Source organism: Glandiceps talaboti, chromosome 14 (genome assembly GCF_964340395.1).
Source record: "Glandiceps talaboti chromosome 14, keGlaTala1.1, whole genome shotgun sequence".
In the NCBI taxonomy this organism is placed as follows: domain Eukaryota; kingdom Metazoa; phylum Hemichordata; class Enteropneusta; family Spengelidae; genus Glandiceps; species Glandiceps talaboti.
Window position 1 is genome coordinate 15,151,259 of NC_135562.1, and position 16,176 is coordinate 15,167,434.

The 16,176-nt window shown below is 37.5% G+C and overlaps 1 protein-coding gene across 2 annotated transcripts in view; it reads left to right on the forward strand.

Annotated features, from left to right (window-relative positions):
- The first annotated feature begins 13,625 nt into the window (after positions 1 to 13,625).
- Positions 13,626 to 16,176, forward strand: part of LOC144445440 (transcription factor AP-2-epsilon-like) — an 86,678-nt gene continuing 84,127 nt past the window's right edge. For both annotated transcript variants that reach the window (XM_078134985.1, XM_078134986.1), the window contains exons 1-2: positions 13,626 to 14,102; positions 14,840 to 15,334. In XM_078134985.1, coding sequence (XP_077991111.1) covers positions 14,094 to 14,102; positions 14,840 to 15,334 — 504 coding nt within the window. In that variant the 5' untranslated portion in view covers positions 13,626 to 14,093. The remainder of the gene's footprint in view (positions 14,103 to 14,839; positions 15,335 to 16,176) is intronic.

Here is a 16,176-nt window from a genome sequence, read left to right on the forward strand (position 1 = left end):
GGGTCATTATATTAGTACATTGACTTATGGGATAATTATAACGGAGAAACCGTATAGTGTGATACTAGCCGTTAAAATACTAGTTAGGTGGAAATTACGTGTTGAATTGTTATGTTTAAGGAAACTAACCAATGGTCTTAGACGAGATTCTTTTGGTGTATGTCATCCGGGTAGCTGAGACCATCAAGGCGTATACCAGAACGAGGCCAGTGTTATTAAAATCAGGCTAGGGAAGTCGTCCAAGTGAAAAGACATATCACTGAAGTCAGGAGTGACGTGTATGGTCTTCCGTGCCTAGCATATAAACCTAAACCGGTGTGACATTTTTTGTTCAAGTTCATTTCCCCCCAAATAGGAAACACCAATGATTGACATGAAGGTAAAGTATGATTGTTCTTTTGATTATTAAGGGGTTTTTTTCGTGTTCGTGACCAATTGGTTATTGAGGCGAGTGCATTTTGACCGTTCCGTTCAGCGACCTATGGTTTCTTCGGGTGGCTGTTGACTTTGAATCGGACGGGTATGGTCACCCGCGGTTATTTGAACGATTCTGGCGATGTATGGACAATCTGACGTGTAAACTTGACTTGTCTGTTACCATAGGCAATACTTTTTGCTATAGGAAGTATGAAGGGATCAATAGAAAATCAAACTTTGCCCTTGTCATCAACATAGCACGGTGTGTTTACTCTAACCGCCGTTGGCGGTGTACTATACAGTATCTCCACCAATACATTCTAGTAATCTGGAGTGTTTGCCTCTTTGTGTTGTTGAATCATGCATCTCACCACAGGTCATTCGAAACGAAACAATACTATGTACTCCAATTAACTAAATGGTTCAAAAAATCTTTAGAAAATCTTTTCACAACCTTGGTTTTATCTCCAGCGTTTATAAACGATCAGCGATAAGGTTCAAAGTGTTTTGGTATGTTCATTTATTTGCACTTCCCATTAACCGAAACAATATTCGTCTAAATACACTCGATGTATATATACTGTATCGTTTCATTTATTTTCGGGTCGATGAGCACAAAATGAAAATTTAAATGTCGTGGTTCCTGAAATCACGGCATCCGCACCCCCCTCTCCCCTCCTACTTCCCGTTTACCCATGGACTTAAATAGACGTGGTGGTCAAAGTATCGTCCACGGACACAACAAAGCATTTACACCAGATACTTGTTACGTTCGTTGTCGCTTTTTAAAAAAGTATGTTTACGTTGTTGTCGTTCGCATTCCAAACCGGTTGTATGTTTTGACAGTGCGTAAAGGGTTTTGTTTTTAGTAGAAGTCCGTATGAATAGAAATAGTCATGTTAAGAAGAAAAGAAAACAAAATCGACCGAGTTGATTTGCCTTTCACCATTTCAACTGCATTCTTCTCTGCTATACACATCCTTTGGTGATGATAATGACAGATATCAATGCACCCTACTGTATTCAATTAGACAACATGTTAACCACTTTGGTAACTAACATACTTCCAACAAAATTAGCATTTCTGTTTTTTGTAACTTTTTGGCGTATTTCATTTTTATTTTAGACATACTTTGTAGAACATGTCCGTAGATATGAATTTATATCAAAATTTTGGTCCAAAAGTGTTCACCTTGTTTCATTCAATCATTGAATTCCGAGACAACATATCAACCACTTCACTACCAAACACAAGCCCTTACTCCTAGTAAAAAATATTCAAACACAATTGTTTGTCATTTTGTAACTTTTTGGTGTAATTTACTTCTAGTTTAGACAGATGTTGTAGAAATTTATATCAAAATTTTGGTCCAAAAGTGTACACCGTTGTTGCATGTGTTCAATTTGAACAACATGTCAACCCCTTCACTACCAAACATACTTCCTAACAAAACTATTCAAACAATAATCTTTTGATTTTTTTTTTGAAGTTTTTGGTTTATTTCACTTTCATTTTAGACAGTATTTGTAGAACATATCTGTAGTCACTAATTTATATCATTACTTTTGGTTAAACGATGTGCATCCAGATGTATTCTCGTAGACAACATGTCAGCCACCTCACTATCAAACACGCTTCAACTAAAAAGCTAGTCAAAATTTTTTTTTTTGAATTTTTATAACATTGTGGATTAATTCATTTCCATTTTAGACAAAATTTGTAGAAAATGTCGGTATTTATGATTCTATATCAAAATATTGGTACAAAATTGATTAAAATAATCCAGTAGAAAAATACAAGCAACCAGATAAAACGTAGCTTCAGTTTTCAACCAAAAAAAATATCGCATCGAAAATTGTTACTGTTCGCCAAGCTATATGGTTACATATTGATTGACAAGCGAATAGGTTTTGTGAACGTCAGTTGGATTTTATGTATTATTGTAAATGTTATCAACAGGGTATAGGGGTCAGGCTGAAATGGGGCATTAGTACATAGTAAAACATACATCACTCTGCTGTTGTAGTAATGAACTGTAATATACATAGTATCCATTATGAACAACGATTGTAAATTACGAGCAACAAGTCAGGGGTCAACTGCAATATACATACTGTCTACTATAAGACATTTAAACTACCTATCGAATGATATAAGACCCTTCCTTGATGAAATGTAAACATCGCTTATGTGCTCATAAATATGATATAGTCGTATTAGTTATAATAACGGGTCTTATTCTTCCAACCGTCAAAATGATTTGAGTGCTGGGTACACAGCTTTGAAATCACGTCAACGAAAACGCCGATGTGCGAGAGCTAAGTTCCCCCGTGTGTTCCTACTCCATTTCTGTATCCGAGTACAGTACGTTGCTACTACCACCACGGGATGTGAAATGGCAGGGGTTTAAAAAAAATCACACAATTTTAACGTTTTAATTTGTAGCGGGCACATCACTGAAGTGTTGGATAACAGTTGACAGAAATGTAGGAATGTGGAGAGGGTTGTTTCTTTTCTGTATCAGAGACGTTTGAAGTATTCACTGTGAATAGCTAAATTGGCGATTTACCTTGAATGGAAACCAATACATAACTGTTTCTCTCAGTTTATTCTGAATCAGGCGACTTTGTCATGGAAAAAAAGACAAGCTATTTCGACGAGAGACAATAAAGGTGTGATTACGTCGAGGACAAAAACAACCACAGAGTCGTTAATAGGGGTCTTCGGAGACTACAAGGAATAAATAATGACAACGTAACAATAAGACACGTTTGGTGAATCTTGATCAAGTCTCAACTAAACATGTAGAATTAGGTTAAATTCATGTTTACGCATCATTGTTAGGATACGGTAGTTTGTAACCGAAACATGATAAGGATTCGTGACTACTAGTCTTTTAGATCGATAAGGAAGTTTTAATGTCCAAAAAATTTCATAAAAACTTGACATTTGTTCCAATGCTTTCGGCGGCAAAAAATGTCTTCGGTGCTGACGACAGTTTGTATCCGTCAAAATGAAAAAGACGACAAGTCCGATTATAAAATCTGCTTCAACCCATGCCATACAACCATCCGTACCATGATACAATTTTCAGGTAAAAAAAATTCTCTGGGGTCACCAAACGTAGAATTTGAACGACAAAAGTACTGGATATATCATAATAGAACAACCAAGAATGTTGTCCACAAAAGTATCGAAGCGAGTACTGTGATTTCGGATACCACCTACATTGATGTAGTGAACTTTCAACTCTCATGTTCACACAAGTCTCGTGACCAAGTTCTTGTGTCCAACATTTCGAAAGTATGAGAGGAAAACTGTAGCTAAAAAATTAGGGAGCAGGAGGCAGGATAGGACGAACCCTACACGTGTCTTGACCTGCTAATAAATCCACCGACTAATGCTTGCAGAGGACTTTCAAAGTTTCTCTATCTCTCCCGCTGTTTTTACAAGACAGACTACAGAGTGCAGATTTTATTGGCGTAGTTGTTTACTCTAACCACAAAAAACCATAGTGTTCAGTTGCTGAATCTATTTGTCGTGTTAAATATCCCCTAATTACATTGTAATTTTGTGCTAATTTGAACGCACCGAGGTGTTATTTGTTTTCGGGCAATGAGGAGTGGCCGAGACACACACATAGAGTAATGAATACATACAACGGCGTCTTTTGACCATTTTTCCCTACCAAACTACCAGCGATCGTTGACATAGCGTTCTCCAATGCTAAAAGTCAACAAAAACAACAGGACTGGGTCGTTTTCGCCACTTTTGATGTTTTGTAGAAGTAATTAGAAACTTTGGTCAAAAGTTTGGAGACCCGCGGAAGCTAGTATTACTGTCTCTGTGCTCGCTATTGAATAAGCCTTTGTCACAGTTTTTATTGATTAGCTGTTCTTCCCTTTCACTCGTAAACCGTGGACAACTCTTCAATTAAGTTTCCAAAGTATCTAATGACCAATTCGTCCAATTAAGATCACGTGATTTCGTGTCGCTTTCAAATGGATAAAAAAGAGTTCACTTAGTTAAACAAAAACCGGCTTCAGACACGTATTCACTTGGGTGTAGCACCTTGCAATTGAAGTATTGAAGTTGGGACAACTCGTTAGCACTGTGCAGAACAAACCCATTGCATAAATTTCGCCACTGTCTTTGTTCTCAAGAGTCACTTCCTCAGAAACCGTAAGAAAAGGGGATATTTGCATCATTAAAAAAAACAGTTTTCATGTTTGAAGACATGTAACCAATTAACCGCGTCTAGATCGAGTTCACAAATTTTCAACTGAAATAATCCGAATAAAAAATTGTCGTCTTTTTAGTAATTTTTTGTGCGGATCAACTTTATTTTAGATAAGATTAGGAAACAATATATTAAAAATAATAAATAATGCAAAAACAAATTCAAAATGTGAAGTAGTCATATAACTTCAGGGGGTGGGTGTCAAAATATACTCTAGGGATTACTAATACATAGTGCAAACTCGAATCTAACAGAACACGTTTCCTTTATCATCAACCCTGTGAAGTTTCTCTCCTAATGCATTACTTTCCCTCACAGCCAGAGACAGACATATTTTATGGCTTTTTCGAATGAAATTGTCAGCATTTCAAAACCTAGCGTGTCTTATTTGCGTTGATTCATGACACAATATATAAAGTACAAGGTCAAAGGTCAGCGGGGCACAAACTGCCACATAAGTCATACTAATAAAACGAAAGAATCGGCAAACCAACAACAAACTAAGACAGATCACGTCTGTCTCTTCGATCGCCTGCTAGAAAACTCATCAATTCTGCTTAGACCGAACAATCCATCCTTTTCCTTCGAATTTCCAAACCAATTTTGGCAAACAAAAATGTTATTTACATTCTGTATACCCCCTAGGCAAGTCGGGTTCGCTGTGCGTAGACAGCATTCTCGATTCCCAACAAATCTAGTCAAGTTTATCGTTTATTTTTTAGGAAATTCGCGCGAAATGAAATAATGAGAAATCATCTTGGTATCTGAGACAAGTTATGGTGTCTTAATTCTTTTAACACACAATTTTTGAAAGACGAGTATTTCAAATAAAGAAATCTGAATCGCACAGTTATAAGTTTGCCAAACAAATTTCAATCTTTGAAGTAAAACACATTCCAACAAAATCAAATTATTTTTGAAAAGACCAAAATTAAGATGTATGTCTAAATTTATCAAAGAATATGAAGATAACAGTACAAATCATATATATATATATATATATATATATATATATATATATATATATATATATATATATATATATATATATATATATATATATATATATGACTTTTAAAAAAACGAGCACCCAAACACAAATATATGCATACATACACACACACATATATATATGTATATATATATATATACACTCATATTAGTGTCTCACTGGAGAGAACAATGCTCGATGCATCAAACAGAACTGTATAGATTATTATATTATATATATATATATTATACATGTATATATATTTGTGTTTTGGTGCTCGTATTTTTTTAAAAATAAAAATCATATTTTTTCGCTTCTTGTGGCATGTTACGAATTTGTATCAAGTTGTACAATTGTTTGATCTCTCCATTCAGAATAATAGACCTTAATTTGCATATATATTGAAAAGGAATTTAATTTTTAAAAACCAAGATAATTAAATCTTGACAGAATCACATTTATTATATATGACAGAGAAAAGTTGTTGTTGTTGAGTGTGTTTTTTTTTGTACCTGATAACGTCCAAGTACTTCACAGCTTAATGTCGCGTATCACGGTCTGTGTGAAGTGTTCTTGATTAAGAGCTATGTCTTTTATGTTTTAATCAAGAACGGCTGCGAGGTTTACAGGGAATTATGATAACAGGGGGAAGATCGTAACCACTTTGAAAGTTGGCGGCAAATATAAAAATTGTTCACATTGTTTTCGGTAATCATCAAAAGACTCTAAGCCGCTGTTCTTTTTCCCCGATTTACCGGTTCATGAAGTTCCACCGTTCGTCCAATACCTCGCAGGAAAACTGAAATACGATCATAATTCAAAATTAATGATGGTGGTGTGACGGTATGTTATTCAGCTATGGATAGTCATTCATTCTCCTACCCTGACTCACTCCCCGCCGTGACTTTTGACCCACATAATACCAAGCTGCATTTTCCCTCCAAAATCGTCGAAGCAAAAATTGTTATTTTGTCAAATTTTGGCATAAATGAATTTCAATTTAGACTGCAATGACAAACAAAGCACTTCCCTCCAAATATGTTCGAGTAAAATAGTTGTTTTTTCTGTGATTTTTTAGCAAATCTCAGTTTCATTTTAACATGATTAGAGATCAATCATGATATTCCCTCCAAACTTTACGAGCAAAATTGCAAAATTTTCTGTGATTTCTTGGCAACTCACAGTCTCATTTTAGACTAACATTACAGATCTAGACCAACTAACTAATTTCCCTCTAAATTTGAGCAAAGTTCTTGTTTTATTGTAAAATGTTGGCAAATCGTAACCTTATTTTAGACGGACTGTACAGATATAAGCTTTTCTAATGGCTGGCCTAAACATTTCAACGTTTAAACTTTCTATCCGAACTAATTTTATCAAAATCGTTGTTTCCTGCATACTTTTGGGTTATTTTAGCTTCACTTTAAGATGGTATCATAGAAACAGGCCTTAGTAATGAACGTGTGTCAAAATTGGCCTGTAAATTGACCGCAAGTATCAAAAATATTTTCAAAATTGAGGTCTGACATAGTTTACATCTCTGGTAGGGATATATGCAAAGTTCTACAAATGATTCGATTATCGTCTTTCATTGTATATATGGAGGCGAGATCACCGACTGTAAAAACCAAAACTAAATGTTGAAATAATCTGGGATAGGTTGAAATAATCTGGGATAGGTTTTGTTTTCCCAGTGGTTTGTAGTCGCTCCTCTGTCTTTCTCGACATGAGCTCGTTTTCCACATGCGTGTGGTCTGCTCAGAACGCTTTTCGGCAACCTTTGAAATCCATCCTGCATCTCGTCCAACATCATACAGCTAGATTCATCTCACATCAACATGATATAGTTCTCTTCCAAGTCTTCGTTTCTTTATACGATTACACCCCCACACCTCCCCCTCCTACTTCTTCTAACACAACATAACTCTATAGTATTACACCCCCCCCCCCAAACAAAAAAAAGTCGTCATGTTCACTGGCTCCGCAGCTTAATGTTCTTAAATTCGTAATTCAATCCAGCCGCTTGGATTTTTCAATGTTTAATTTCAATTACCATAATTCCTGGCCTATAATGAATTGCCATTGTCTTGACCATAATCTCTACCATGGTACAAACTAAGCTGCATGGTGTTCGTTTAAACATGTCCAGTTATCCCCCCCCCCTCCACCTTCCACAACATTCCTTATCAACCAAACAGCTGTGACAATGTTACGTACACGTTCAAAAAATATTACACGAACCCCCAGCCTTGAATCAGAACACTAAACAATCGATTTATACAATTTGACCATAATTCGACCAAAAACTCACTCCGTTCAATCAACATTGAACAACATCGGTGCTATACACATCTGATATAAATATGGCGGATTCCATTAGAAAAATATTTTGTTTATTTCATATTTTTTTCTCAAATTTAGTCACAATTAAACCGAAATTTTGATACAAATATGTAACTAAGGAAAGTATATTTGATTCCAATCTAAAATGGAGTTATGGTTTTCCAAACATTTACATAAAATATTTTTTTTTATCAAAACAGAAATTTTAGGTGATGGTGTCCAGGAGTGTACATGATTACCGTGTTGCCAAGTTATAATGACACTAGTGAAACCATAAATGTGAAATTTAAAAATGTTAAAACTAACTTTAATAAAGAATAAATTGTAAGACATTAAGTTAATTTTCAAAACTGTTGTGTGTGTTTATACATTTTGTACATCCGACTCGTGTTTAGTTTTGTCAGAGTTTTCCACTTGAGCATCATTTTGGTTGATTCTCTGAGCTTAACTTCTCGCCTTGTCTTCTACTATATAGAGTGTCCCTCACACCAACAACAATGCAAAAAAAAAAGTTGTCCTTTCATGAGAGATTTGAAAGGGGTCTGAAGATTTCTACACTGTCCAGTTTAGCGGTTCTGACAGCACCGCTGTAGAGATTCAATGACTAAGGTCACTTCGAATAATCCGTTAAAAGCCTCCCAGTTGTACACTCTCCTGTTCTATGGTAGCGCTAGTGATACTATTCTGTGTGCAGCATTACACCCATACACCACAATCCTTCAAACAAAGCCGCTCTAAATGATACGACTTTCTCTGTGACGATATCAATTTTAACTCCCCTCTCGTTATGGTCTCGAAAACAAATAAATCATAAACTTAAAAAAAGCTGATATTGGGGAAGGAATTGATATTTATAATCTTTCCAATTTATATATGAGAATTGTTTTTATTAACAAACTCATCTTGTCAAATAAGGAGATTTTTTTAGTTTCTTTCTATACACGTGTCCATGTGATATATTTTTCACGTGTGTTCACCAGGTACGCTGTGGGTTTTTTTTCATTCGGAACTTATCAAGAAAAAATGTTAGAACTGATATTATGCGTTTTGGAAGACGGTTTTATCTGTGAAAGTACAAATTTAAAATAGAAATTGTTAACTCTTTCTAGTATTATTGAGCACAATGTACTACTAATGGCAAACTTTAGCTATATACATATGTATGTATGTATATATGTATGTATGTATATATGTATGTATGTATATATGTATGTATGTATGTATGTATGTATGTATGTATGTATGTATGTATGTATGTATGTATGTATGTATGTATGTATGTATGTATGTATGTATGTATGTATGTATGTATGTATGTATGTATGTATGTATGTATGTCTGTGTGTGTATGTATGTATGTATGTATGTATGTATGTATGTATGTATGTATGTATGTATGTATGTATGTATGTATGTATGTATGTATGTATGTATGTATGTATGTATGTATGTATGTCTGTGTGTGTATGTATGTATGTATGTATGTATGTATGTATGTATGTATGTATGTATGTATGTATGTATGTATGTATGTATGTATGTATGTGTATGTATGTATGTGTGTGTATGTATGTATGTATGTATGTATGTATGTATGTATGTATGTATGTATGTATGTATGTGTGTGTATGTATGTATGTATGTATGTATGTATGTATGTATGTATGTATGTATGCATGTATGCATGCATGCATGTATGTATGTATGTATGTATGTATGTATGTATGTATGTATGTATGTATGTATGTATGTATGTATGCATATGTGAGTGTGTATGTGTGTGTGTGTGTTTACATATATATATATATATACTATTGTCTCCTTTATAAAAATTTCAGACAAGTTAAATAATTTTTTTTTCAAGTTTTCGTGACATACTAAACTGATAGTGATACCGTATGAAGAGCACAGTGGATTTATACAATCGAATATTGGACGGGAAATTATTTTTTTAAAAGACTGAAAACAAATTTATGACTTATTTTCGAGTGTTCGTTGTGACGATTCGTTGGATAGTGTGTCTAGACAACTAGGAACGCCTCAAGGTATTCTATTCCGGAAATCAGGCATTTGACCAGACCCTTTGTTTTTATGTTTATGTGGACAACTTATTCACTTTGTGGCAAATGTTTACCACTTTGCATAGAAACTAGAGCGAATCGCTTGATGAGTCTCATCCGGACCTTAGAAATAGTCTTACAAAAGTTTCAGCCACCCTACCGTTTCTTAAGTTTAAGGGAAGACTTTTACAAGTACGCGACCTACACCCACCAAAATCCTCTTTTAAAAATTCAACTTGTAATTAAAAGACGAGTGAAAGGATCTGATTGTCGTGTGTGAAGTAACTGTTAGCCTTGATAATTAGTGGATTACAGTACAGAAACATAGAAACAATGACTGCTTATTTGCGATTGGAGGAGGGCGGGATATAGTTTCTTTACGTGCCCATATGGTTCCTTCGGATTATCCGGAAATACATTGATCACAGTAAGAACAATAGGTAGCAAGTGAAGTGTCGACAAATTTGTTTTTTGTGCTGATGTGTACTGATTCCTTTGTTTGGGATATTAGAAACTTTCGTCCATGGAAAAACTTGTAGAACTGTTTGAGTTTACTTTACGTAATCTCTACAATCAAGCACATGAATTTCAGAGAGAGAGAGAGAGAGAGAGAGAGAGAGAGAGAGAGAGAGAGAGAGAGAGAGAGAGAGAGAGAGAGAGAGAGAGAGAGAGAGAGAGAGAGAGATAGAGAGAGAAGGGGGAGAGGGTGAGTGAGTGAGTGAGTGAGTGAGTGAGTGAGTGGGTGAGTGAGTGAGTGAGTGAGTGAGTGAGTGAGTGAGTGAGTGAGTGAGTGAGTGAGTGAGTGAGTGAGTGAGTGAGTGAGTGAGTGAGTGAGTGAGTGAGTGAGTGAGTGAGTGAGACAGAAAGTTACAGACTACGAGAGAGACTTCCAGAAACACATAGAATGAAAAAGACGGGGGGAGCAACAGACATAAAACAAAAAATATATTGATGAAGAGAGGGGTGTGGGGAGGTGAGAGGGGAGGGGAAGTAGGAAGGGGAATAGGTTAATAAGGATAGAGAGAGGACAGAGATACATAGAGTAGGAATGAGATAAGTAATACTCAACGCTTCGATAAAAATGTTTATTCATATTTTTTTTTTAATTTAAACTTGAGATTCGGATTCAAAATTCCTGCCTAATATAACAGTTAAATGTTTACGATAAAAGAAAGTCGGGTAACTTTGACTTGGTCAACAATTATTGGTTGATGACGTGTGAAGTGGCATACATTATACAGTGTATACAGTGACAGTGGCAACAACTAGAGTCAGAATTTTCAAGCGATACAAAATACTCCAAAATAAACTCTGAACCAAGATTTCATCTCGTACACAAATAATCAATCACCAACCATGAGCTTGTCTGTATACTAACCTCACCCAATACACTTTGTAAAACTGCGTAACTGTTTCTTTTGAATCTGTCTAAAAGCCGACCGCTGTCTCCTCCCCAATAATTTAGCGTCCAAACATTCGACGGGTTAAGTTACAAATATCTACCGTAGTAAGAGGCTCTCAATGGTATAACCTCGGCTGATCAAAGAAACAACTCAGCACTCACTCCCGAAGACTGACGGGACGGGGCGGAGAAACGCGATGATGCGAAAACTATTAACGGAGACGGTATTCGAAGAAAGCGCACTCACTGATGGCTAGGCGCTTTCGCTTCGGTACCCTGTTAAAGGTAGATGACACGACTTTAATATGTTGCCCCCACAGTCTCTACCACTTAGCATTCGGTTGGGTTTTTTTAATATTGAAGGCAGTACAGGTACACGTGAAAACGGTTCACTCTTCACATCTTATAGTATATGTACACACAGTACACCAGTAATCCGTTTCTTAGACTTAGTAGATACACATACTTATCGCATATGAGATTAGTTAACTGGGTATCTATTACACACACACACATATACACACAGACAGACAGACAGACAGACACACACACACACACACTGTTTTAAAATTCCGACTTCGCTAATTATCAGTAAATTGTAAAATGATTAGCAACAAAAAATCAATATTTGAGGATAGAACAATGATTCCATCCCAGAGTCGTTTCCATGGCAACTAATAAGTCCAATCGTATCTAGAAGCATAGAAAATAACCATCTATTCAGATCGAGCAGTTTGTAACAATAGTAACAGTCCAGCATTTACGCAATAGGTTTACTACAATACTCAAGATGTTCACGCCGACTTAACTTGGAAAAAAAAAAGATGCGCAGCTAAGTCTTGCGCATTGTAGGGGATCTGAGTTTTCTTAATCAAAACTAAAAGCCACCAAAAAGCGATTACACGGCATACAAGCACACTGCGTTGTGATTTTCATCGCCGGGTGTTACAGGCGGAGAGTTTTGTGTCGCGTTTACTGCTCAAAACCTACATGTGAGTGTGTATACATCTATAAACTCTTCATCCTCCACAGATATATGATAGTGCTTCGGTTTCGACTCGACACCGCGTCTTGATGCAAGCAAAATTAGTTACGGCAAATACAGTAATAGGAGAATGCGGATAATTATTTAAAACAGACATAGCTACTGTATCGCAATTAGTCGACCTGTAATTGCAGCAACGCTGACAATTTATACGTATTTTTCTGGTAAAGAAAATCCGCAATATGAGACGCCATCGGTCTCTCTGTCGATCGAGAGGCCGAAACCACCGCCGCGCCCTGTACACGTGTCTGTATGCAAACGTCCGGTAGTTTGACTACACTGGAGAAGTTGAGAAGCCCCAGACCCCGGAAGTTGTTCATTTCATCAAAGTAAATCCATAAGTCACCCTAAGTGGACAGTATGGTTTACTCCTCACTACTTCACACCTTGTTGTCAAACATCAGCAGTCAACAAAACTCGTTTAGTTTGTAATTTGGCCCGACGCTACGGGTATTAATGTGGCCAGCAACACCTAATTATCGCCTGTGTCTTTAACAATCGGATTTGATCTCGGAACTAGAGATATCCCGACCCTCGGAGAGTGTTACAAACATATAGATTGTTACTCGCGGCTCGGTCAAGCCATACGTGTTGTTCAAGTGACCCCTTCGGAAGTCCCAGACACTTTAAAGCTTAAGCGAGTCACCGCCACAAAAAAGGCGCTGTGCTGTTGAGGTACAAGAAGTCGCGGTTGATAGCCAAGGGGTGCAAGTACTGTCGATATGTAGTGTTCAGCTTCCATCCACAGACAACGAGTTTGACTTTCTACACGTCGGCTTACGGCACGCCCTCTCGGATAATAACACTTGGCCGCGACAAGACTACCGCATTCATCTTTCTATCAAGTGCCCCACCCCACTATTTATTGAAAGCAAGCTATTGGTGTAGAATGGGCAAATGGAAGAGGATTTGTTAAGTGGTTGGTGTCAATCAAAGTAAATGCATCTAATTTATTTACACTTTGTTTGTTTGTTAAATACTCTACTGTTGATGACAACCAATGGGAGACCGTGCCTAATTGCGGAATGATTTAGTACGCGCGACACTTAGTTAATTAAAATATGTCTCGGCTTGCATTCACGACATAGTCGCGTAGTAAAAGGCCTCCGCAGAAGGGGGCTGGGCTATCGGCATCACAAACATAGAGTATATCGCTAGAGGACTTTCACTCTTAGCAATACGTTGCATGCATAAGCTAAGTGGTAACATCGTAGTGGTGTGTGTGTGTGAGTTACCCTGTGGCACAAAGCAAGCGAGCTCTGAACCCGGCGTCTCCTTTCTAGTGCTATTATATCTGTTCTTCGCCTTAAGGCACTATACTGATTCCGATAGGACCCGATTCGTTGCCGTCTCTTCATTTTCAATCAATCGACTCCAACGAACAAGATTTGACCTCCAGTGTGCCAGTTCATTCTCCACTGTGCGTTGTGTTTATGTTCAGTAGCGTGACTCCTATCAACTACCAGCCTGGTCCAGTGGACGGAATCTTACCTCACCCATGTACCACCTTAAATGACCAAAATCGGGTTTGCTAGAACCCGTCAAGCGGCATCTCCAGCAGACGACTGAGGGGTGCAAAGAACCGGCATATATTATGGCCCAGGTAGGCCTATTAGAGAGAGCTCCCTCCATCAACGTCTATAGCCAATAAGCAAGCATATAAACCTATGCGAGTCGGCGGCGCTCAACCACAGACGTACAGTCAACCAAACTATACACTACTATCCAACTCTCCCGGCGGCATGCCCTCGGTGCACGGTTTGATTGACTCAAGCTACGGCTCGGAGGTGCTTCGAATTTTGCAACAATAATCCTCTAGTTCTATTTATCAGCTCTCGCCATTCTATGGCATTCATTTAGCAGTGTGTAGGGAAAAAAGGAGCGCTGGTTTGGGGGTAGTTGGATGTTGACAAACTGTTATGGTCCTCACAGCCTTGTAAATGTATAGTTGTGCTATAAGTACGCCTGTGCAACGTAATAGTATAAATATACTGTGGTATTTTTGTACTCTTGTGTTGTTCGGAGTTCTGAAGACACGCAAATGTATGCATGGAGGGATTTTACGGTCTTTTTTAGTCAGCGAGTGCACAAATAGATATTCCATTGTTTTGTTTATGTAGTCTTGTACAGGAAGAAAAAAAAACATCTTTAATTTGATATCATTCATTTGATTCAGAAAATATGATTACTAAAGTATATCATGTTAGCATCAACTTTAAAACGGTTTTTGTTGTCACCAAAACACTGGGCTTGCTAGTGCTGATTTTGATACCATACAGTCGAAGAGTTTGCTAACATGTACAATGCTATAATACATGCTTTCTATCTTTCTGTTTTCAGGAGCGGACGGATCTTGTAACGGGCCATCGCTCTGGTTTCACTGCAGGAAGCGTCGGAAATTCTTCTTCTTCGTTTAGCTCGGCTCCCAGGCTGTCTCACACCCCCACCACGGATTTCCAACCTCCATACTTCCCGCCGCCCTACAATATCCCACAGCAACCATCTCAATTGGACTTTCACCATCATGTCAACACAGATCCTTATTCCCACCTTAATACCCTACACCAACCACAGCAACATTATCACCAACTACAGGCACAACATCGACCCCAACATGTGCTTCGGCATAGGGATGATAGCGATCCTTTGCACCTTCAAACGAATATGCACCCAGGCATGCCACAGCTTTCGGCTTTGGACGGGAGACGTGATTACGGAGGAGTTCGTCGCCCCGACGTTTTAGTACACGGTGGACACCACGGACTAGGCAACCCAGACACCGATCTATTACTCCACAGCTCCGGACTAACTCATGGACTTGACTCCGAAACTCAGGTAGGACGAACATTTTTAGAAGGGGGAGGAGTCGGTTTTATTTGTAGGTCACTATAAGCATTAACGTCTGCCAGTAGCGCAGTTGTTTTTATTTTGTTGCATATAACTTCTCATCTAGGCCGCTGTGTCTGTGTAAAAAAAAAAAATACCTAAGCAACACCAAAAACTGAGATAAACATTCTGGATTCAGTACCCTTTTATATAGAAGATATTTCCTGTTAATCCAGGTGATAGATTTTCGACTGAAACTGCACCAAATGCTTTCCGTGTTACTGTTAGTAAACTTTCATTGGCCCAAACATGTATAGGTTTAATCTAACAACAGCGATAGATCTGGTCGTCCACACACACAAAAAATAGACTCGGAGTGTCAAAAGTGAATGGTATATTTAGTGTGTAATTTGGACAACTACCCGTACCTTTATACCGACTCATTCATCAACAAAACACGATTTGATGAGTAACAAGCTTAGAGAGATGAAATCTTGACGTACTGTTGTCATTTTTGTAATCGCTAGCTATCGACCCTAACCACTGTAGTATCGCGGTTCTATTCAGTTATCGCAACTGTAACCGGACCACTTTTTTCTAAAAACCGATTATAGCTCGAATGTAGAGGTTGGGTATGTATAATAGTTTAAATAAGACCCAGTTTGTTGGTAAATTGTTATCGACCGTGTGCTTAACTTGACAAAACTCTAAAAACAAGTCTCCACTGAAGTGGAAATTGATGATAGATCGAAATAGTGAAGGCATTTACATAGTATACAGTGTCACTGTACACCGGCCATTTTCGTTGTAAGCTGTCGGTGGGTTAATACTCACGTTCAAGTTTATATAAT